The sequence below is a fragment of the Brassica rapa genome, chromosome A06, assembly GCF_000309985.2.
Source record: "Brassica rapa cultivar Chiifu-401-42 chromosome A06, CAAS_Brap_v3.01, whole genome shotgun sequence".
NCBI lineage: Eukaryota > Viridiplantae > Streptophyta > Magnoliopsida > Brassicales > Brassicaceae > Brassica > Brassica rapa.
In genome coordinates, this window is record NC_024800.2 from 4,388,287 (window position 1) to 4,409,897 (window position 21,611).

The 21,611-nt window shown below is 40.9% G+C and overlaps 7 protein-coding genes across 10 annotated transcripts; 2 read left to right on the forward strand and 5 right to left on the reverse strand.

Moving 5' to 3' along the window:
* Positions 1-1,162: 1,162 nt before the first annotated feature.
* LOC103871892 (G-type lectin S-receptor-like serine/threonine-protein kinase RKS1) lies at positions 1,163-4,558 on the reverse strand. Of its 2 annotated transcripts, none has more exons than XM_033273059.1 (7): positions 2,978-4,558; positions 2,783-2,902; positions 2,528-2,703; positions 2,115-2,325; positions 1,795-2,026; positions 1,573-1,717; positions 1,163-1,477 (listed from the first exon to the last, which is right to left on the reverse strand). In XM_033273059.1, the coding sequence occupies exons 1-7, from the start codon at positions 4,251-4,253 to the stop codon at positions 1,163-1,165; spliced, it is 2,475 nt and encodes an 824-aa protein (XP_033128950.1). In that variant the 5' UTR covers positions 4,254-4,558. The 2 variants fall into 2 exon arrangements, with proteins under 2 accessions (XP_033128950.1, XP_009148463.1); XM_009150215.3 differs by having other exon boundaries at positions 1,795-2,032.
* Positions 4,559-4,806: 248 nt separating this feature from the next.
* On the reverse strand, positions 4,807-7,892 carry LOC103871894 (G-type lectin S-receptor-like serine/threonine-protein kinase SD1-13). The gene is made up of 7 exons (XM_009150217.3): positions 6,568-7,892; positions 6,394-6,501; positions 6,122-6,315; positions 5,848-6,058; positions 5,546-5,783; positions 5,329-5,479; positions 4,807-5,246 (listed from the first exon to the last, which is right to left on the reverse strand). Exons 1-7 carry the CDS (start codon positions 7,838-7,840, stop codon positions 4,938-4,940), a joined length of 2,484 nt encoding a protein of 827 aa, XP_009148465.1. The 5' UTR covers positions 7,841-7,892; the 3' UTR covers positions 4,807-4,937.
* Positions 7,893-8,088: 196 nt separating this feature from the next.
* Positions 8,089-9,288, reverse strand: LOC103871895 (universal stress protein PHOS32). 2 transcript variants are annotated; one of them, XM_009150219.3, is made up of 2 exons: positions 8,398-9,288; positions 8,089-8,318 (listed from the first exon to the last, which is right to left on the reverse strand). In XM_009150219.3, exon 1 carries the CDS (start codon positions 9,152-9,154, stop codon positions 8,399-8,401), a length of 756 nt encoding a protein of 251 aa, XP_009148467.1. In that variant the 5' UTR covers positions 9,155-9,288; the 3' UTR covers positions 8,089-8,318; position 8,398. The 2 variants fall into 2 exon arrangements, with proteins under 2 accessions (XP_009148467.1, XP_009148466.1); XM_009150218.3 differs by having other exon boundaries at positions 8,098-8,318; positions 8,419-9,278.
* Positions 9,289-9,747: 459 nt separating this feature from the next.
* Positions 9,748-11,289, forward strand: LOC103871896. The gene is made up of 5 exons (XM_009150220.3): positions 9,748-10,214; positions 10,293-10,356; positions 10,453-10,617; positions 10,704-10,769; positions 10,855-11,289. Exons 1-5 carry the CDS (start codon positions 9,925-9,927, stop codon positions 11,005-11,007), a joined length of 738 nt encoding a protein of 245 aa, XP_009148468.1. The 5' UTR covers positions 9,748-9,924; the 3' UTR covers positions 11,008-11,289.
* A 196-nt stretch (positions 11,290-11,485) lies between these two features.
* Positions 11,486-14,523, reverse strand: LOC103871897 (probable serine/threonine-protein kinase abkC). The gene is made up of 5 exons (XM_009150221.3): positions 14,265-14,523; positions 12,741-14,031; positions 12,406-12,669; positions 12,145-12,300; positions 11,486-11,935 (listed from the first exon to the last, which is right to left on the reverse strand). Exons 1-5 carry the CDS (start codon positions 14,270-14,272, stop codon positions 11,816-11,818), a joined length of 1,839 nt encoding a protein of 612 aa, XP_009148469.1. The 5' UTR covers positions 14,273-14,523; the 3' UTR covers positions 11,486-11,815.
* Positions 14,524-14,543: 20 nt separating this feature from the next.
* LOC103871898 (partner of Y14 and mago) lies at positions 14,544-16,678 on the forward strand. Of its 2 annotated transcripts, XM_018659885.2 has the most exons (6): positions 14,682-14,770; positions 15,013-15,062; positions 15,384-15,629; positions 15,782-15,895; positions 15,976-16,227; positions 16,380-16,678. In XM_018659885.2, the coding sequence occupies exons 3-6, from the start codon at positions 15,441-15,443 to the stop codon at positions 16,506-16,508; spliced, it is 684 nt and encodes a 227-aa protein (XP_018515401.1). In that variant the 5' UTR covers positions 14,682-14,770; positions 15,013-15,062; positions 15,384-15,440; the 3' UTR covers positions 16,509-16,678. The 2 variants fall into 2 exon arrangements, with proteins under 2 accessions (XP_009148470.1, XP_018515401.1); XM_009150222.3 differs by lacking the exon at positions 15,013-15,062 and having other exon boundaries at positions 14,544-14,770.
* Positions 16,679-16,730: 52 nt separating this feature from the next.
* Positions 16,731-21,277, reverse strand: LOC103871899 (putative DNA (cytosine-5)-methyltransferase CMT1). The gene is made up of 20 exons (XM_033273061.1): positions 20,999-21,277; positions 20,826-20,916; positions 20,575-20,682; positions 20,359-20,478; positions 20,174-20,273; positions 19,916-20,076; positions 19,777-19,842; positions 19,422-19,691; positions 19,251-19,309; positions 19,106-19,172; positions 18,619-18,948; positions 18,463-18,531; positions 18,278-18,364; positions 18,106-18,193; positions 17,920-18,038; positions 17,712-17,816; positions 17,577-17,620; positions 17,411-17,480; positions 17,229-17,332; positions 16,731-17,131 (listed from the first exon to the last, which is right to left on the reverse strand). Exons 1-20 carry the CDS (start codon positions 21,136-21,138, stop codon positions 16,969-16,971), a joined length of 2,361 nt encoding a protein of 786 aa, XP_033128952.1. The 5' UTR covers positions 21,139-21,277; the 3' UTR covers positions 16,731-16,968.
* Between the last annotated feature and the right edge of the window lie 334 nt (positions 21,278-21,611).

The following is a 21,611-nucleotide window of genomic DNA, read 5'->3' on the forward strand; positions in this document are numbered from 1 at the left end:
AAAAAACCAAACATGTTTTTGAAAAGCCACAGTAGGTTTTGTCTTTTTTTTTTGAGTGAATGTAAAATTTTATTCAATCAAAACTTTGTACATCAAGTGCTTCTGTTGTTTTTGTAAGAAAACTCTATACTCTAGATTCTATGAAAAAAATCCCTTCATGGTGGTCTCTCTCTTGTTGCAAACCAAGTGGTCAAGCTCTCCTCAAGATACTTTTGCCCCAGCCCCTTGACTGAGAGTAGCTTGAGTCTGATTGTTTTATCTACAAACTTGGTGATGACATTCACAGTTTGTGGCTGTTCTCCATGCCTACGGGCATTTCTCTCTCTCCACAGCGCATGTACCGTAGCTTGAAAGGTGTAGCGGATAAGGAACTTCTTCGTCGGTGGCAGGCTTGTGTTGGAGATGATTTCTACAACGTCATTCCAAGATGTAGTGAACGCATTCTGGAGAATCCCACCAGCCAGTGATTTCCAGATTTGTCTTGAGTAGTTGCAGCTGAAGAAGAGATGGTGGCAGGTTTCATCAGCTGCATCACAGAGCACACAGGCTGTGTTTGCTGTAGCGTTCCACCGGTTTATCCTATCACATGTCTGCAGTCGTTGTCGGAGTGCAACCCATACGAGGAAGGAATATTTCGGTGTGTACTGTGTGAACCATACCCCTTGACTCCACTCACAGACTGTCTGAGCCGATCGCAACTGCAGCCATGTTTTCTTTGCAGAGAAAACACTTGCATACTTCCCATCTCTCTGTTTCCAAAGAGGAGTATCCTCCTCCCCACTGACTCCATTCCTAAGCGCTTCTAATTCATTCTCAATCTCATTCAGACGGCTCTCACGGTGTCGTCTTCTTCGGTGCTTACTCAGGACATCTGCAACAACAGCCTTATCAGATATGCCCAGAGCAATGCACCCTCGTTCTCCTATCACATCCTTCAAGGTTTTGTGTTTTAAGGTTTTGTGTTTTGGGTTGCTTTGCTATGTATATATATAGTGAAATGAACGAACCTCGATAGTTTGGAATTGTGGATAAGACCAGTTTTGACTTATCATGGTTTCAATTTCATTAAATATACATAACAATATCTTTGAATATTCTGCAGAAATTTATTATAGTGAAACCAAGAAACTTCCTCTCTTTTTTTTCTCTCTTTGTAAGAAATTTAACGACCTTGGACATCGGTGAAGGTGATGTCATTAACAGAACTACCAGGTTCTGCAATGGGCAAAGCAACATTTTCTCGGCCTCTCCTTCTCACGGAAGTAAACGCAGGAAGCTTCGGATTTGGAAGATCAATAGCGTTTTGACCCAACATGATGAGAACAGAGGACATATCTACTCTGTCCGAAGCGTTTTCTTGCACGCAAAGCAACCCAATATGTATGCACTTCACCACTTCGCTCTCATTATAACTCTCTTGGTCCATTAAATCGTCTATGATGTCTTTTGCTTCACCTTTTTCCCATAGATCCCAAATCTACAAAGATGAAAAAAAACAAGCATTTGCTTATGTTATGTTCTATTCTATTCCTCAGTTTGTAAGGTGGATAAAATATGCAGTTTAGTACTTACGTGTCCGACAAGGTTCGATGATTCCTTGTGGAAAGCACTGTTTTTCTTTCCGCTTATGATCTCTAACATCAATACTCCAAAGCTGTAGACGTCAGATTTAACGGAGAAATGACCCTCCATTGCATACTCAGGTGACATATATCCACTGTGAAAATGAGATTGAAACAACTTATGGTTTGAAGTTTTTGAATAGCTTTATAAGTAAAGTAAAGAGTAACTAACATTGTTCCAACGACCCGGTTAGTGCATCCTTCGATTTGGTTGCCTCCAAAGATTCTAGCCATGCCGAAATCCGAAATCTTGGGGATCATTTCGTTGTCAAGAAGTATATTGCTGGCCTTGAGGTCTCTGTGGATGATCCTCAGTCTTGAATCTTGATGTAGATACATGGTTCCACGAGCAATTCCTCTGATTATTCCTTTCCGTTTCGGCCAATCCAGCGCCGCTCTTTGCTCTTCATCTTAAGAGGAGGATAACAAATACAAACTAATTGATCTTTCTGAAGGGGGAAATTTGAATTTGTTGGAAAATGTTGAACTTACCGAATATGAAACAGTCTAGGCTCTTGTTTGGTAAGTACTCGTATATCAACATCTTCTCTTCCAGCTCGACGCAACACCCTAAGATCCTCACGAGGTTTCGATGCTGCAGCTTCGATATCAACTTGACTTCGTTCTTGAACTCTTCCATTCCTTGGCCCGAGTTTTTCGATAACCTCTTCACTGCTACCTCCATACCGTTTTGTAACACGCCCTGAAATAGAAAAATGAAACATTCGTCTATGACCCCAAAAAAATAGTAGTAAATATGTATTATTATTCTGCTTCCAAATGATTAAGAAAAATATTTGTTTAGTAATTGTTTCAAACCCCATAAATCTATACTTGTTCATTTGGAGAAATATTGATGAAGATTTTCATTTATAAAAGTGACTATGGATTATCATTTTCCCTACCTTATAAACAGGTCCGAAACCACCAGCTCCAAGCTTGTTATCGGAAGAAAAGTTATCAGTGGCTGCAGCGATGGTGTTAAGATCAAAGAGAGGTAACTCCCTGTCATCTTCAAATTTGAGTGAGTCTTCAAAATCAAAGGAGAAGGTTGTTGAAGATCTTCTAAGACTGTTTAACTCTGCAGTTAAGAATATTTTAAATAGGTAGTTGCGTGCTATTCAAGGAAGTTATGAACCTAAATAGATACATTCACTTACTTCGCCGCTTCCTTACAAAACAGAACACAATGACCATTAGTAGCATTACGGCTGCAGACAAACTGATGAGAACCAGAACAACTCTCGTCTTCCTTGATGAGCCATTACTGTCCCACCGCGCTGAAACAAGAAATAAAATCACTACACAAGTACTTTAGAAACAGAAGAAGAACTTGAGGAATAGATTTTAAGTACCTAACTCTTCCTTGTCGACACGTATGTAGAAATCTTGTCCAGAATTCAAGTAAGTCCTCGTATCCAACATATCACCGTGCCACGTCAAGCACCCTCTTTCTCCTCCCTCACCGTCGTGGTTAGCGCTCGCGTAACCAACACAAGAGCAGTTACCTAAGCACCTCTGTTTGCACTCTTTCAACGTTACGCTCATATCAACACTTGCATTTTCTGTATCGGGAATCTTCGCGTGGGTTAGCTTCACAAACCCGTCTTTCTCGCGGCACAGCGAAGTTTTGTTCTTCCTCGAACACCCGCCAGTATAGTCCCTCAAGAACCAGTGACGAGTAATCTTGGGCTCAAAGCCAGGTAAGCACGTGCACTCAAACGTCTCTGAGCTAATGGGATCGCAGAAACCGTTAACCCCACAGTGTGCGTAGTAGTCGCATTCCTCTTTAGGAACCGACCAGAACTCGTTCCATCTGTTATCCCTAGCGATCCATGTGAACCGTTGTATGGTTCCTCTCTCGTTCACTTTCAACCTCGTTATCACCGAAGCATCCGTTACGCCGTAAGTGAACGATACCTCGTCTTGGTTATTCACGAACGAGTTGTTGAAGATGTATCCTCTGTTCATTTCGGGCACGCCGCTCCATCTCAGCCCGGTCCACGGCCCGGTGCGCCACCATTGGATCGTACCCTTGTGTAGAATCAGCTCCGGAAACCCTCTACGGTCCATCCGTAGAGTACGGTTTCCGGAGCCAGGGTCGTTTGGAGATCTCCATGATGTCAGAACCCGATCCAAACCGTCTTTTCGTGTGAAACCAAGTTTCATAAAGGGAAGAAAAGTGTCTGTAGGATGATCAAAGCTCTCCCAGTAACCTCTCCCTGTGAGTGTATCAAGGAGAACAAGGTTCCCTGTGTTAGAGAGTCTTGCAACTAGAGTTGGTTCCGAGATACTGTCGGAAACATTGGTCGACCAGAGAGGTTCTGTTGTGTTGACTGATGCATAGATGCAGAGATTCCCTCTGCTGCTGAACTTTATCAGACCAGATGTGTCATTAATGGGACGGTCTCGGTTTGCAACCCATACAACGGTTTGTTCAGAGATTTGAGCATACCAAATCCCCACATACCGGAGATTTGAAGTCCCCAGGCTGAAGAATCCAAAGGCGAACCTCCCCCCTTCGGAAAGTATGACATCACCATCTCTCAGTGACTGTCTTCTCATGATGGTATCATTGGAGATACAAGTTTGGAGGAAGGAGCAAAAGAAGATGACAAAGACAATCTTCATTGCTATGTTTGTTTATGAGCAGTAGGTTGATGTGATGAAACGTATGAATGCTGTGTAGTATTAAAAGCCAAGTTGAACACCATTAAACTAACAACATTAGCTGTAAAGTTCCGGTAATTACTCAAAGGATGCAACTTAAGAACTGATTCATGTGACTTTGAACATGACACAGAACTTAAAGAACACCAATAGTTTTCATTATGGCTTTGACATTAATGGATAACACTTGAGCACATTATGGATTTTAAGCGGTGAAATTTTAAAACCGAGAGAAAGAATTAAAACACTATGGTATTGTGTTTTCGTTACCGAGTATATACGGAAATAAACCTGAATAATGGATAAGATCTGTATTGACTTTTCATGGATTCATTAAATACACAACAACAACCTTGACTAGCACAAAACAAAGTTCATCACAAGATGGCTATCATTTATTCAAGCTCTATTCCTAGATAACATATTTTTTTCAAGATGTATACAGTATTGCCGTCTATATCAAGCTTAAGGAGAGGAACAAAAAGGACTCATGTTCTCTATTTATGTGACCTCATACAATAAACTTTCTAGATTCCAAATATTTGAAGCTTTAATCCTACAGATTACTCTTACATACAAAAAAATACAGCTTAATTAGCTTGTTAATATATTCTTTAGTATCAGGTTTCTATGCAACTTACAGAGCTAACGTCCTATGATTTCAGTGATGCTCACATTGTTGATAGATGCTCTTTGCTCACTTTCCCAAGGTGATTCAGCGTCCGGTGATACCCTTCTAGCTATAAACGCTGGCTGCTTCGGCTCGGGAAGGTTTGAGTTCTCTGTACTTAGCATCCAAATCACGGTCGAAACGCTCGGTCTATCATTAGCGTGATCTTGCACACACAATAGTCCTATGTGCACACATCTTCGTATTTGGTTTTCAAAACACTCTTCAAGGATGACAGGATCCACAAGAGTGGTGGCTTCTCCATCATTCCATAGTTTCCATGCCTAGGACAAAAAAAAAAAGAAAGGTTTCAAGAATGGTGTACAACCTTTTGTTTGTAGAAGGAAAGCTCATTAATAGTCTTACATAAGCTGAGAGGTTCAGATTCTGGTCATCATTGTTAAAGCTTGAGTTTCTTCTTCCACTCACAATCTCCAATAGTATGACTCCTAAGCTGAAAACATCTGACTTCTCCGAGAATAGCCCTCCCAATGCATACTCAGGTGCCATATAACCACTGGGAAGGTTATGCTTTTGTCAGTTTTGTTATCAACAAAAGTTCAATGAAAATAGTTAAACTCACTATGTTCCAACCACTCTTAGGGTGCTCGCTTCATCCTCATTCCCCCGGAAGATCCTGGCGAGTCCAAAATCAGATATCTTGGGGTTTAGATTCTCATCTAACAAAATATTACTGCCTTTGAGATCTCTGTGTATGATCCTCAGTCTTGAATCTCTGTGAAGGTACATAAGACCTCTACAGATCCCATCTATTATGTTAAACCGAGTCTTCCAGTCAAGAAGTCTTTGCTTCACCGGGTCTGGATTAAGACATAAAGCAAATTAAAACAGAACAAAGTTAAACCAAACGGTTAAGTTAATTACCAGATAAGCATGCATCCAAAGAGTTCCCTGGCATGAACTCATAGACCAGCATCCTTTCTTCTCCTTCAATGCAGAAACCAAGCAATCTCACGAGGTTCCGGTGTTGCAGCTTAGAGATCACAACCACCTCGTTAACAAACTCGTCTAGTCCTTGTCCAGAGGTTTGTGAGAGCCTCTTCACAGCGATCTCTTGCCCTTCTCGTAACTTCCCCTGCACAAGAAAAGTTGTAACCTCTCGTACCAATGAAAGCATATAAACTGTTTACAAACAAACCTTGTAAACGGAACCAAACCCTCCTTCTCCTAGCTTGTTTGTGACAGCGAAGTTTTCAGTAACTGCAGCTAAAACTTGATACTCGAACAACGGTAGCTCTTTAAGCTTGTTTTGATTCACAGCGATGGCTCCGGACTCGTTACTATTTAAAGCTTCCATTCTCTCAAACAGTAACCTCGCGTTTCTGGTTTTCTCTGTTGATTAATCGAAAAAGTTTGTTAAATCTAAAAATATCTATAGAGACATGAGTACATATATAATAACTCTCTGACCTCTACGCTTTGCTACCTTCCTCAGTGCTAAAAGAACAATCACCGCAACAAGAAACGCGCATCCTACTATCGTGATTACGATCACAAGTGATCGGTTGCTGGAGGTTTCTGTTGAGGAACATATGCGAGTTAGTTTTAGTAAAATGATGAAACTAATGTCGGAATGTTACTTACTGAGTTCAGAACCAGCTAAACGGACGTGAAGTGTAACGCCAGAGGTTAAAAACTCTTGCATGTCGATCAAGTCTCCGCTCCACAGAAGACAGCCCAACCCTGTGTCATAAAAGTAAGCAGTACAAGAACAGTTTCTCAGACAGCTTCCAGGACAGTCTTGCTCGTTGACTTCAGACCGCTGTGGATTGTTGGGAACTTTCATCTTCTTCAACCTCAAAAAACCATCACCCTCTCTACTTCCATTATTGTTGGCCCTCTGGCACTGCAACAGGGTCTTTCTCACGCATCCCTGAGTCCAGTTCCCCCTGTTCCACTCCTGGTAGCTCCGCGGCTCAAACCCTTTAATACACTTACAAGGCGGGTCTAAACCGGATTGGCAGCTAGTGAACTGGCCACATTTAGCATATATATCGCAGTTTATCGGAAACATCAACCCCGAACTCCATTCTTGGTTAGCCTCGCTCCAGTACTTCTCCATCGCGTGCCCCTCGGTGTCCAAGAGGAAATGATACATGGATTGGTTATAACCAAAGGACATGGAGACGGATCCTCTGTTGTCATTAGCAAGTTTAAACCCGTATAGATCGATACGCGAGTCCCTCTCCGGTAGTCCGAGGAAGTTTTGACCATTCCACGGGCCGCTACGCCACAGCATAAGACCGTCTTTCCACAAGGCGAGCTCTGGAAACGGTAAAGGAATCACACCGGCTGAGTAGCGTCCTGGCGAAGGATCAGATAGGCTTTTCCACGATCTGAGGATGAGTCTCTTCCCCGTTCTTGCGTCGGTGGAGATGGTCATTGTTGGTAAGAACGCGTTCTGAGGATGCTCGAAACTCTCCCACAGTTTCTTATCTCCTTCTTGAAGTACGAGGTTCCCTGTACTCAGAAGCCTTGCGTGTGTGGTGTTGGGAGATCCTAATGGTCGTGAGAGGTTCGTGGACCAGTGAACGTGTCCACGACCATCTATAACCACGAGGTTCCCGTCTTTGGATATCAGAATCTTTCCCGAAGAGTCGTTGATCGGGCTGTCTTTGTTTGCTACCCAAACTACAGCCTGCTTCTGCGCAGGAATGTTATTGAACCAAACTCCAGCGTAGCGACCCTTGGAGTTAACCGGACTGAAGAAACCAAACCTGAAAGTGCTGGGGCTGGACACGAGCGTCTCTGAGTCTTTGAGCTCAGTAGAGAACGAGAGTACATCCACACACAAACAAAACCTCAAAGATACAACAAAAGACAAGGTAAGAAGAAGAAGGAAACGAGAACGACCCATGTGTTCTCAGGCAAGTCTCGTCCCTTTCTGTTTGGGAGAACATTGAGCTTCATGTATTGTGTCTTTATATGTATCCAAAGAGTCGACGTTCGTCTAGTTTGAATCTTCTTTAACCATTAGCACCGACTTGTGCTGCTAAAGCTGACTTTCCTACTACGAAAACTACTGGAGTGTAAGAGACGGATGTGAATATTAATTTTGGAACCGTCAAAGACGTTATTATTTTGTATGGTTCGTTCGTTGAAACATTGAAGAAATATTTTTCAACTGTTTTTTTTTTTTCCAAAGACAAACACAAGACACTGAATCCATTCATGTCTGAACTTCCACACAGTTCAAAACAAAAACTCAGAAAACATGACCATACTTACAACTCAAAAGATTTAGTCCAAACCCCAAACACCAGATCAAGAACACAAACCAAAGGGCACATAAACGCTTTTCTTCTCCTTCTATGTCTCCTTAGAGAGGTCTCCTTCTGCAACATAGAAGCTGACTCAACATCAGTGGCCAACATAAAAGTCAAAACAAAGATCCTTCTATACACTATCTTATACCCTAGCTAAATTGAAATTGACCTGCTTGTTGCTGCTGCTGCTTATCCGAAGCATCATGATACTCCTCCTTGTCTCCTTCTTCCTCAGCTACCTCAGGAACCGTATGAAGCTTATCGCTTTCCACCAGATTCTCAGCACCATTCTCGCCATTTTTCTCATCCTCTCCGTCCTTATCATCAGGAAACCTAACAACCACCACCGGACAAGCACAGTGATGAACAGAGTAATCACTAACGCTCCCCAACCTCCCTTTGCTGCTCCTCTTCGTAGCTCCGAACCCTCTGCTACCCATGATCAACGTACTAAGCCCTAACCTCTCAACCTCCAGACACAGCCTCTCCTTCATATCGTGATCTTTCACGATATGTATCTTAAACGGTATCTCCGCCTCGACCAGAGGCTGAGCAACGTCGCTCGCCTTCTTGTTGGTGAAAATATCGAAATCGTCTTCGAGCTTCTTCTGAGACTCTTCGTTCTCCGGATCCCACTGGGGAGACAAGTCAATGGCTCCCCAGTCGGCGCCGTAGAGGACGCTCGTCGGCTGAACGTGGAGGAGGACGACGGCGTCTCCTGATCGGAGATAGTTCTGAACGGCCCATTGGACTGCGTAGGCGCTCTCGTCGCTTAGATCGACGGCGATCCCGATCTTGCGCTGAGCTCCGGTCGTCGGTGTGGTGGTGATCGGGAACCTGGGGGACGACGGCTGCACGGTGACGACGGTTGGTGATTTCCTCGGTGATTTTCCCGGTGAAGCCATGGTTTTGTCGGCGATGAAATGAAAGACTGTTTCTTTGGGTAAAAGGAATGAGTTTTTGGCTTTGACGGTGGAGATACGGACAAGGAGAGAGACGGAACAAAACTTTGGTCGTCTTGTACTTCTTCTGTTGCAAGATTTGGAGTTTGTTAAGAGCCGTTCGATTGATGAGTTTAAGATCTAACGGAGGTAGTAAAATCTCAGTTAAATGGGCTCAAATGTCCTTGGGTTAAGCGAAAAATAACTTTGGGCCAGGCCTGGTAGATAGAATCGATCTTCACTTAGGAGTTAGGACTCATGCTAATTAATAACAACATACCCGTAATTAAGTATTTAAGCGAATTAAACGATATATAGTACATGCAGCCCAAAATTAGCCAAAGTCCTATTTATTTAACAACGTTACTAATCCGGTGTTTGATTAACAAATCTTACTATCTTAGCGTTACATTTGATGTACAAAAAAACACAAGTTGTTGATTATTTTGTTTTCTGTTACCTTTTCGGACATTATAAAAAAAATCCAAATAAAAGGAATCGCATAATAGAGCATAAGATAGGATAAGAATAAAGAGACATCAATCACTCTCCACTATCAGAAAATCCACGTGGCAAACAGCTGTACCGTTAGTAATGACAGCTTTATGGTAGGTTTATGAATAATTAATTACCCGCCATAAAGCATCCAAAAGGCGTTTCTTCACCCATTAAAGGAAGATCCTTTTTTGCAGAGAAGAGATTAAAAAAAACCTAAAGTTTTCTCCTTTTTATCAATGGCGGATTCGGGTAAACTAGAGAGCGGAGGAGCCGCCGTAATAGGCGACATTGGAGACGGCGGCGCGGCGGTGGAAGAGAGGGAGATGCTAGCGGAGTTGGAAGGCATATCTGTGTTGGATTTCGACCTGCTTTGCTCGACGGTGGCGCTTCAGACTCAGGGGAAGTGGAGGAAACTCGAGAGCTCTGACGGAGAAGATGATGAATACGGCGGCGGCGTCTTACGCCTTTGGGAAGGCGATGTTATGGACTGCCTCGAGGATCGTCGTCTCTGCATAGAATCCGCTTGGTGAGTTTATATTCTCCAGAAAATGAAGCAAGAGACTTTTTGTATTAATAGTTTTATTTTTTATCTTTTGTCTTTTAGCTGTCCGTGCTACAGATTCGGGAAGAACATGACAAGAACCGGTTTTGGTTCCTGCTTTCTTCAGGTATTAAATCCCCTTTAGCATTGCTTAGTTGTTTTTGAGTTCCCAATCATTAAATGTATCTGACTTATCAATTTTGTGTGTGTTGTGTTGTGTTAGGGTACTGTTCATATGATTCTTATCATCGGTCTCCTATTCAACGTTGCAGCTTTTGCTGTAACCAAAAGGCATTGTTTTCTCTATCTGGCTGTTGCTTTCGTCCTTTTGATTGCTTCCTATCTGGGGTTCTTCCGTATGCAGATAAGAAGAAAGTTTAACATTAGAGTAAGCTTCCTTTTTTGTTGTTTTTCTCTGTGATTATGTGCTGAGGAGATTATGACATTTCGATTCTTTTTTTTTTTTCTTTACAGGGTGCTGATAATTTCTTTGACGATTGCATCCACCATCTTATGTGTCCGTTTTGTACATTAACTCAGGTGTGTATTTGTTCACAGATGATAGCAAGCTGTATCCATTTATTTATACCGTTTTTGGTTCAACTTGCTTGTGAATGTGATGTAGGAATCGAAAACACTGGAGATAAACAATGTACATGACGGTATCTGGCATGGTCGAGGAGACACGCTATGCATAGGCGGCTATCCCGAAGGAAAATCTTTGCTTGAGCTGCATTCTCCTCCAGTTATTGTATCAACAATGTCATCTGAACCCTAAAAACCCAACGTAGACGAGAGTATACTGAGACAAGCTCTGTATCATCATCAGCTGTGGTGTGTTCACCATTGACGCATAATCATGTCAGAAGATAACTTTCATGTTTGTCTTTTCGAAACTGTGGTATAGAGCAAACATGGAAGTTCTATTTGAAAGGAGAAACATTGAGAACCCACTTGTATGCTAATAGTGTGTACCAGTGCCAGTTATCTGTATATATAGCCACCTATTTGTATGATAATATATTTGATGATGATGGTCATAGATACCGTTGTAAGTTACAGAGAAGATATGCGTCAATTCAGTTTCTGAACTAGAGTTTAGATATTTTAAGCTGCAAAAAGAAACGAAACTATACAACAGAAACAATACGTTGTCAGGCATTTTGTTCTGGTTCGGTTCTGTTATACTGTTGTCAAAATAAAATCAGAAAAACCACAAGGTGTACAAGACAACTAGATAGATAGGCAGAGAGATGTACATGGACGTGAACACTTTATTCAAATTCTCTGGACCATTCACAGGCAGTCCTTCTAATTGTTTTATGTTCACTGTTCTTCGGTTAAGAGAACAAACAGGCGGTTAATACAGGACATCAACCGCGTAAATACAAATCTATGATGGAGTTAGAATGAACCAAAATCCATACCAACAAAAAGAAAAAAAGGAGATTAAAAAAAGAATGAAAAATAAACAAGAACATGTACTTTCTTTCTATGTTCTTTCATCTAAGATGTGTAAAACCTGTCGACTCCTATTATGATGACAAACAACATTTGAAAAAAAAAGATTGAAACCTTTTATTCTCCTACGGTGCCATCAGACCATCCACCGTATAAGAAAGAGACTTAGCCCAGTCGGTTTTCAGCACCATTGTTTGCAGCGTGTGCATCACATCATATCCTGGATCAAGCTTCCGTTGCCAACCCTATAATAACCAAAATCCATTAACAACAGATTGAAACAAACTTTAGATTTGTTATAAAGAGTAACCGGATCAAACTAGGCTACATCTTTAAGCTCAATTACTACAACAAGCTTAGTTTTTGGTCCTATGTATACCAAAAGCTCCATGATACTGAAAATCAAAACTGAAATTTTGGAAGAAAAAAAAAAGAAGCAAAGATTTTGGCTCACCTCGAGAACTAGTGTTGTCACCATCACGGTGCATACATTCCCATCAATATTAACTCTATGGCGCCTTACTTTCTCAAGTAACTCGTGCATACAATCTGCTGGATGCACTAAGTCTCCCTCAGCGGTTCCCCAGAACTTGAATGCTTCTTCTACTTCCTGCCAAAACATAAACGTATCATCATTCATCACATACTTAAAGAATCTCGAATTACATCTGACAATTTTAACTGTTTTCTGAGGTAATATGGAACTTATCATTACCTCAATAAAAGCCTCTGGATTGGGGCAGTTCTGCTTTCTAGATAACTTAAGCGTTCGCTCAGCAGCAGTCCTGCCATCTCTAAGCGCAACCGCCTTGAAGAAATCAAGCAAGTTCTCTCTGTCGTTCTTTGATAGCTCTGCAGTCATCCCCACGTCAAGGAAAACGATATGTGGCTTCTTCGTTTTGAAAAGACCTCCACGAGAAGCCTTTTTCCGGACAAGGATGTTCCCCGGATGCATGTCAGCGTGAATAAAGTTATCAACCTGAAGAAATCATAGCATCAATGAAGGCATGATCTTATTAAAAAAAAGACTACAAAGATGCTCTCTCTTACCAGGAGCATCTTCAAGAGAGCATGAGTCCCAATGTGAGCTAATCTAGTTTTAATCCACTCATGTCCTTCCACGCCATCAACGTAACGCGCCACGCTCTCTCCGTGCTCATAAGTCTCCACCAGAACAGCAGGGTGCACAAGCGGATACACAGGTTTAGGGAAAGAAACATCTTTCCATCTCCTGAAGTTGTATATGAACCTGCTCAAATGAGAAGCTTCCCTCGCGAGATCGACTTGAGATAGCATGAAGACACCGAACTGCTGCACACTCTCGTCCAGTCTCAGCCACTTCAAAGCAGGAACCAAAGTCGATACCCTCGCCACGAAGTTGATTATCACAAAGTCTCTCCTTATAGATTCACCTACGCCTGGATGTCTAACTTTAACAGCAACTAAAGAAGACTTTGACTTTTGCCCTGGATACTGAAACCTCAAGGAAGCTCTGTGGACCTGAGCAATGCTCCCTGACGCTAACGGCGCCTCTTCAAACTCCTCGAATATCTCGGAGAGTTTACGACCAAACGCCTTCTCTATAGTTTTCTTGGTGTACGCAAAGCTATGCTGAGGAGCATCACTGTGAAGCTTTGAGAGCTGGGAGCATAGATCCTGAGGGAAGAGATCTGGTCTGGTAGCTGCCCATTGACCCCATTTGATGAAAGCAGGACCTGCTCGTTCAAGAGTTCGATGAACCATCTCAAGCCACACTTTCCTAAACCGTGGCCCACACACTTCAACAACCAGACCCATCAGAACACTAGGAGTAAACAAACAAGCTATGTAGAAAGCTCTCCCTATCAAAATAAAACCCTCTATAACCGAAAACAACAACGAAGTGAGGAAGATGGGACCGTTCTTGGCCCTTGTGTAGAGTGATTTATGCGAAGGATAGGGATCTAAGGGAGCTCGTTGCGCCGCCCATGCTACTTTTCCACAAGTGACGGCAGCGATGCCGGGGATTAAGAGGTGTGAACGGGTGAGAGACAAGCAGAAAGCTTGAGCAATGGTGTTTATGCGAGGTAAGTTCCATTGGCGGTGAAGCCTGTTCCAAGCAACTTGAGCATGATGAGTGACTACATTTCTTGCAGAGACAGTAGTAGTAGTAGTAGAACAACAACGGCGCGACAGGTGATTACTCAAAAAGCTTCCTTTACAAAGTCCATTACTCGGAATCCTAGAGGAGGAAGTGTAAACTCTGAACTGAGGCGACCTTAGAGCAGCTTGGGAAGCTCTCTCTTTCTGATTTAATAAAAGATATTCCTTTTGTTTTCCAACGATTCTAAAGATTAAAAATCTGAAAGAAGAGAGAAAGAAGTTATCAGCTAAGAGAGGCTAAAGAAGGATCTGATTAACAGTAAGACGTACACTCCTAAAAGTTTGGAACTTTATACATAAATCCAGTAAAAAAAATCTGCATTTGGGATCATAAATGAGTCTCGGATCAGAATCCACAATAAAAATACGAAATTGGTGGTGGGTCTATGAGAATACAATCCAAGCTTGAGGAACAAATAAGAAAAAACAAACCTTGACATGGCGGCGAGGGTGAGAAACCAATGCGAGAGAATGAGGAGGAAACGTAGCTTGTTGTTGTTGGGTATGGTGGATCTTTAACACGTTTAAAATAAGGAGCATTTTCTCATTGACTTGGACTTGGTGGGAGCAAGAAAGGGTAATGATTAAGTCGGTCACCGGCGTTGGTTGGGTTCGAAAATACCTCCCGGAGAAGAAACCTAAAGCCGACAAGGGAAGAGAGAGAGAGAGAGAGAGAGAGAGAGAGAGAGAGAGAGAGAGAGATGTTTAGGTAATGTTGGGCTTAGGTTGAACGCTAAATTTTTGATTTTTAGTCGACGTGTGACATTGTCAACCCAGACAATGATGATGTCATCAACAAACTAAATTAAAACTAAACCCTTTGGTCGGTCCAAAGACTATTAACCTGTCGTAACTTTTTTTTTTTTCTTTTCTCATAACCGCTTGCTTTTAACCGGGTTTGGGTTCTCCGGCGACGGCGAAAACCTGCATCTCATTAGGTCAGAGTTCTCTCCTTCTCTCTCTCTCTCTGGTCGCTTGCAGAAAATAGGTTAGCTAAATTCGTTTGATTTTCACTGCGAGGAGACGAATTAGAGAAAATTGAATTGAGCTTTAGAGTGGTCAAACTTTGAATCTAAAGAAGTAATGATTTTAGGATTTGTATTGGAGATTTGGCTTGTGGTTCTTAATAGCAGCCAGTGAGATATTGTCCCTAAAGTTTTGTGCTTTGATGATTATACAGAAAGAAAGCTTGGGACTTTGTACTTTAATCTTTAGAGGAGGAGGTCAAAAGTGAGTGTTGAGATATTGAACTAAGTGACTAGCCTCCTGTCTTGATTAGTTTTTTTTAAATGACTTTTGATTGCATGAATATATTAAGGCATTGTCTCACTGGCTGTTTGTGTGGTTGTCGTAAGTCATTTGGTGTGCATGAATACACGAGTCATGTTTCAGGCCCTAGTCAGCTTAAATATGTTAACTATACTGCTGCGCATTTGGCTTCTTTCGCAAAGTGTTGGATTCAGTTCATCTGTTAACCAAAAATTTGATTTGTTTTACTGTGTTAATATTGGAGTCCATGATGTCTAATGATCCCTGGAATTTTTGATACAGAAAACGGAGAACTTGATAGCTGGGAAAGAAGACAAGTGACGAGGGTGATTGAAACAGATGGGAAGCAGCAACAGAATCGGGGAACAGAAAAAGCAAATGGCTGAACTGAGCAAAAACCTTAAAGAAGGTGAGAGGATTCTGGAGCCTACACGTAGACCTGATGGTACTCTCCGCAAACCCATCCGGATTCGAGCTGGATATGTTCCTCAAGATGAAGTTGTCGTTTATCAGTCCAAAGGTTCTTTGGTATATAATATTTTTTCCCTCAACACTATTCTGCTACTTCTCCTGGATATGAATCGTTTGTAGTCGATTTGAATCAATTCTATCGGTTGAAGCAAGGCATAAAATGTAGATAGAACAGTATTCATTCAAAACTTGTATTTTCTTTGCAATAGATGAAGAAGGAGCTGGCCTCACTAGGACCTCCAGGTTATGAACCGGATCCAACTCCTAAACCAAAGACCAAAGCTGCTAAGAAGAACGAACGTAAAAAAGAGAAGAGATTACAGGTATATATGTCTCAACTCTATCCATGTGTAAGCTTCTTCTTCAGTTATTGTAACATGCTTCCATATTATCACCTCTGTAGGCTGCTTTGCAAAAAGGTACCAGCTCTGAGGATGGATCAGCTAGTAGTAATGTAGACAAAGAAGAAGCTGTTCCTGTTGTGACTCCAAGCAATGGTTCCCAATCTGTTAATGTATTGGTTTCTGGTTTGGAGGCTTTAGACGTTTCTTCAAATAAGGATGTAGCGTCTCTTACTTCGGAACTTGGAGAAGCACCCAATCCAGGAACTGCAAGAGAAGACACTGAGAAAAGAATACGTACACTTAAGAAGAAAGTAAGATTTCAAACTTCCCAAGCTTGCTTTAGAATAAGATTTGAGAATGTATTTGGTGTGAGAGATATGATGATCCAAGTTGTTGCAGAAACCTGCAATCTAGCGGGGTTGTGTAATTGTCTGTTTGTCATCTTCTGTTAACATATATGCAGATCCGACTCACAGAAGCTCAACAGCAGAAGACTGCTCCCAAAGACCTAAAGCCGGAGCAATTGGAGAAGTTCTCTAAGTTGGAGGAATGGAGGCAAGAACTCAAGGCTTTGGAGGATAAGGAGGCTTAGCTTTCTGCATCATCGACATGAATTGTCTAGCTTTCAGACAGGTTGTAGCTTTTCTCATGAATGAACAAAAGGTTGTTCTTAGAGCTTTTATCAGAAATCTGGTTAAAACCAACTTGGCGCATTGCCTAAATTCTGAAAATTGATGCCACTTTGTGTGATTGTGTTTGGTTCTCGCCTAAAGCATATGATTTGAGTTAGATGATGCGGAATTGCTGTAACAAATATCAATGGTTTATTTTTAAGTTTGAAAAAAAAAACAGTAACAAATTGTTCCGACATAGAATCTGCTAGTAACCACAATTTTTGTTTGGTTCAATGAGACCCACATGGGTCATTACTCATTTAGTACACACAACAACGTTTCAATGTAAACTAATAAAAATACTCTTAACCAATCAAGACATTCATCTTCTTCCTTTGAATCTTGCATGAGAAGACAGACCTTTCCTTTTTAACCTTCTCAAGCAGAGTGCTCTTCAGTTTTTCCTTGCATACACTGAGGATACTGGAAGGGGAGTTTTATTACAGGCTGATTATCGGTAAGCCCTTGACTTGCCAACCCGAAAGCATATCCTAACGCAACCCCTACAGGGACAGCCACCGCATTCCCAACCTGGATGTATCTGAAAATCCAGTTTTTTTCATATTAGAATCTCCAACATCAAACACACAAAGCAAATTCTAGAAATGATTGTAAAGAAGCAGGAAGTGAGGACTTACTTCTCCTTTATTGGGCCACATAGCTTATAAAAATCAGGAAACCCTTGTATTCTGGCGTTCTCACGGACTGTTAATACACGATCTTGCAACGGATGGATTACAATCTGTGACAAAGAGGTCACTAAAGAATTCAAAGGGGCAGAGGAAATAGGAAAATGGAAATGTAAAAAAAAAAAACTTACCTGGTTGTGAGGTTCTGCTCTTGTCACAACTGTATGAACAATCTCGTCCCACCACAGACGACCAAATGGCCTGACATTCAGTTAGCAGATGAGTTACTTTAGTGAATTAAATACCAGGTAATGAGAAATAGGATCCAAAAGAAGCATATTAGTTAGAGAAAGTCACTTTTTCGATTTTCCATTGACAAATGACACTGCATAATCAGGAACCTGAAGCAAAAACACAAGCCAGGTCAATATGAAGCTGCAGAAAAATGGGAACTGAAAAAATACACAGAGCTGAGAATGGATTCATTTGTACCAGAAATTTTCCAGATTTCAGTTTTGGTCGTTCTACAGAAGGGTCAAACTTCACTTTGTTGTCTTCATCAACTATAACACCAGGCAAATCTCTGAAGTTGGCACCCTGTAGCAATAAGAGTCCATAACAAGAATATGAGATTATTACATATTGAACCATTAAAGGAAGTACTATAACAAATCGCATCAAAAAAGATAGTGACTCATACCTTCTTCTTTACAATATGGCAAACCCGTTCAAGGTCGTCGTCATTTAGTTCAAGTGGTTGGTGATCATACAGTATTCTTGACTTTGAAGCATCTCCACCATCCAGGGGGATTATTGACTCTGAAACAAGACCATTGGTTATTACAGGTAAGCATCAAGGGAAACTCTATGGAGTTAAGATTCTCACCAGCTCTTGAAAGACGTATGAAATTCTGAAAGTTTGTTTGAGGTCTTGTATCATATTTCCTTTCATCGGTTTTCTCATAATTTGTCGCCTGCAGCATTAAAAAAAAGGTGACCAATGAACTATGTAGACATAAGGTTTCATAATACGACAATTTTAAGGTTTAGATACACACTGGTGGGAGATCGCTTATCGCATCTGCAAGAGTAAGAGCCTTTTCTAACTGAAGAAGGTTCCTTTGGCTATATCCAACTTGTATTTCCTGCATTTACAACAAATGAATAAGCAATGCGATAATGGCAAGAGTCTATGAGATTGAAAAGTACAAACGTCCTCATAACAAAATGACTTGTCACTTGCCTCAAACTCTGTAGGGGTTAAGCATTTGGCGAGAGTCTCGTGAGTAGGCAAAGGGTAAGGTGGCAGTTTCTGTTGTTAACCAAATTATGAGAGCAATAAGGATCACTTCTTATAAGACAATAACTTACTGATATATATAATGTAACTAATATTTACCTCAGTTGGTTGTGCCCCCCACAAGAATACTCTATTTCTGACCTGAGGAACACCGTAAGAACCAGCGGTCATCATGCCTAATCTTGTCTGATAGTTCATTGCAACTAGACGAGCAACAGCATAACGGGCACAAAATCCCTTTGAAAACCTTAAGAGATCTACGACATTTTCCATGAGCACATAATTTGGCTTCAAATAGTCTATAATGTCCATATACACCAACAACTGCCGATTCTTTTCATCTTCAAGTGGTGCTTTGTTATTTCTGAAACGGTTAAAGCCGCTAATTCCTTGACATGGAGGACCTCCACACACAAAATGAACATCTCCCTGGGAAAGAAACATATTTTGAAGAGGCTGAAGTTAAAAACCATAAAATTTCAGATGATGAGCCAAACAATTATTTTAAAAATGATGATATTCTTTAATAGAACTATTGGTTTTGCCTCATTCATCAAACGCATAGTAAAGAAGTAACGCGACTTACCGGAAGGGGAAATCGGTTAGTGTTGAACCCGGTCGTCACAAACTCCTTTAACTTATCTTTGCATTTTCTGTTGTATATAGTGTGAAGAACATCAATAACAATAAAACATCACTACAAAAGGAAAATAGAGATATGGAATAGTTACCTTAACCCATCAAAAGGCTCCCAAGTATCTTCATCAGGACCATAACCTTTCCAACGCACCTGAGAGTATTGAGATAAAAAAGAAAAGCAAACGTCTGAATTACATCTTACAAAGAATAAAAATTTTGTTTATATGTAATGGAGATTCCAGATTATAGTCAAGTTCGTGTACCTTAAGATGAAATGCAGATTCTGCCTTAAGTCCATTAGGATTTCCAAAACAAATATCAAGGAACTTGTCTACCTCGAACTCTTCAGGTGGAATGTCAGAGCCGTTACTATCTCCATCTGCGTCATCATTTTCATCGCCATCTTCTTCTTCATCTTCCGAATCACCATCTGATTCTATTACCTCCGTAGTGGAAATAAGTCCAAACTTTTGGCATAACTTTCTCCATTCTATGAGCAATTTTAGAAAGTCTTCCGCAGCTTCGTTTCTAACCTGCTCAACATTTAAAATCAACTGATCACATGTGTGGACAATCAACTTCCTAACACACTATACAAAATCAGCAATAAGTAATTACCTCAGTTTCAGGATGGTTCAGTCTCAAACTATCACAAGCGAAGCTGTTGATATCTACTGCCCATTTCTGAAAATCAGAAAAAGCTAAGTAAAATCTTGCACAAATACAACAAAATTTTAATGTGGAAGTGGAACACTACCTTAATCAACTTTACGCCTGAGAGGGAAGCCCCCATACACAACCCAGTTGACATTGCTCCACATCCACTGTATAGATCAAGCAAGAACTTTTCCTTCTGCTGCGGAATCTGAATGCAGTTGGAATCAGATTCACTTGAAATTGTTGATGACGCATCACCATCTGTGTTGGTACATTTTGGTTAGACAGAAATCATCAGTAGTCTTTAAAACACTATGAACAAAGTTAGCAAGAATATGAATGATCAAAACTCAAGTACCATCCGCTGCAGTTGAAAAGGTCAGGTGAGCTAGCTCATATTTCATATCGTAATAAAAATCACAAGGCGGTATAACTCTCTCCTCAGCTCCGGAAACAATCTGTTGCAAAAAAAAAAAGTGTTACACAATCAGAAAACTTCTCGTGCAACTACGCTACTGAACTCATTGTAATCAAATCAAATACCTTGGCTGGAACTTTGACAATATTAACGCGGGAGACAATGCAATTGAGGGGATTATCATCCTCAACATTGGAAAGAAACACCCTCTTCTCTTGTACCTCACTTGCAAGGGTTTTGATAACCTAATAACAATAAACAAGAGCATCAATTAGCAAAGAGCAAGAAGATAAATCTACTTTTTAGTCAGCTCAAAGCCGCAACACACAGTAACATCTCACCGTGTCTTCAGGTCTATAAAACCATCGAGCTCTAAAGTACGGCTCACCATCAATCGCTTCAAAAAACTCAACAATCTTTGCGATATAATTCGGGTTCCCATCCTCAGCCTAAACCAATAAATGCATCAGATACAATTAACTATAGGATAAATTAAGAAACTTTCTCAAATCTATTTTCACTATTATAAAGTCAACAGAAGAAATGTCACTACAACACACTACAATTAATAACGGAAAATAAAAGAGCTTACTTTAACGTAAACATCGTCACCAAGATTGAAAAGAGTTCCATCCACAAGAGCTTGGCTGTAATGACGTTTAGCCTGCTCCAGATTCTCTTCACTGTTTTCAAGAACATAAAAGAGAAGATAAACAAGTCATAACAGCAAACACAAGAAGAAGAATAAAAAGAAACAACATTTACCCATCCTTTGGAGTTCCCACTGTGGCAGATACTCTAGCTTTTGAAGATCTATAGCGAGAGGGCCATTTCGCTATAGCTTCTTCAGCTGAGATGGGCTCTCCGGTAAAGGATAGATCCGTGGAAGGCTCCGGGCGCTTCATTGTTTTTTTTTTGGTGTTAGCAGTCACCTGATTTGCTCCGGAGGAATGAGAGGATAGGTAACGACAACTACAGAGAGAGGAAGACGAACGTGTTAACAGAAAGACCCATAAACTATTATTACTTCATTTATGAGAAAAAATAAATATTATCCAATTCTTTTTAAAATATAGATATTTTTCAAAAGTAAGTAGCGAAGCGGGAACAATTCGCAGCGCGGCAAGCGACTATGTTTTCCACTTTTCAGTTTTACGTCAAAATCACACACACCTTTAGCTCCTCCCAAATGTTTCAGTTTGGGCTTTATTAATCTAAGTATATACAAATTGATCCTACTGAGCCCAATAAAGGCCCACATATTAATCTAAGGACATGGCTATTAGCCTATTAAGCTTTCAATTTTCCACTCACACGAGTTGAGATGAAACGAATCAATTGTTTGGATGTATACGGCAATGTTGTAGTAGTCTCCGGA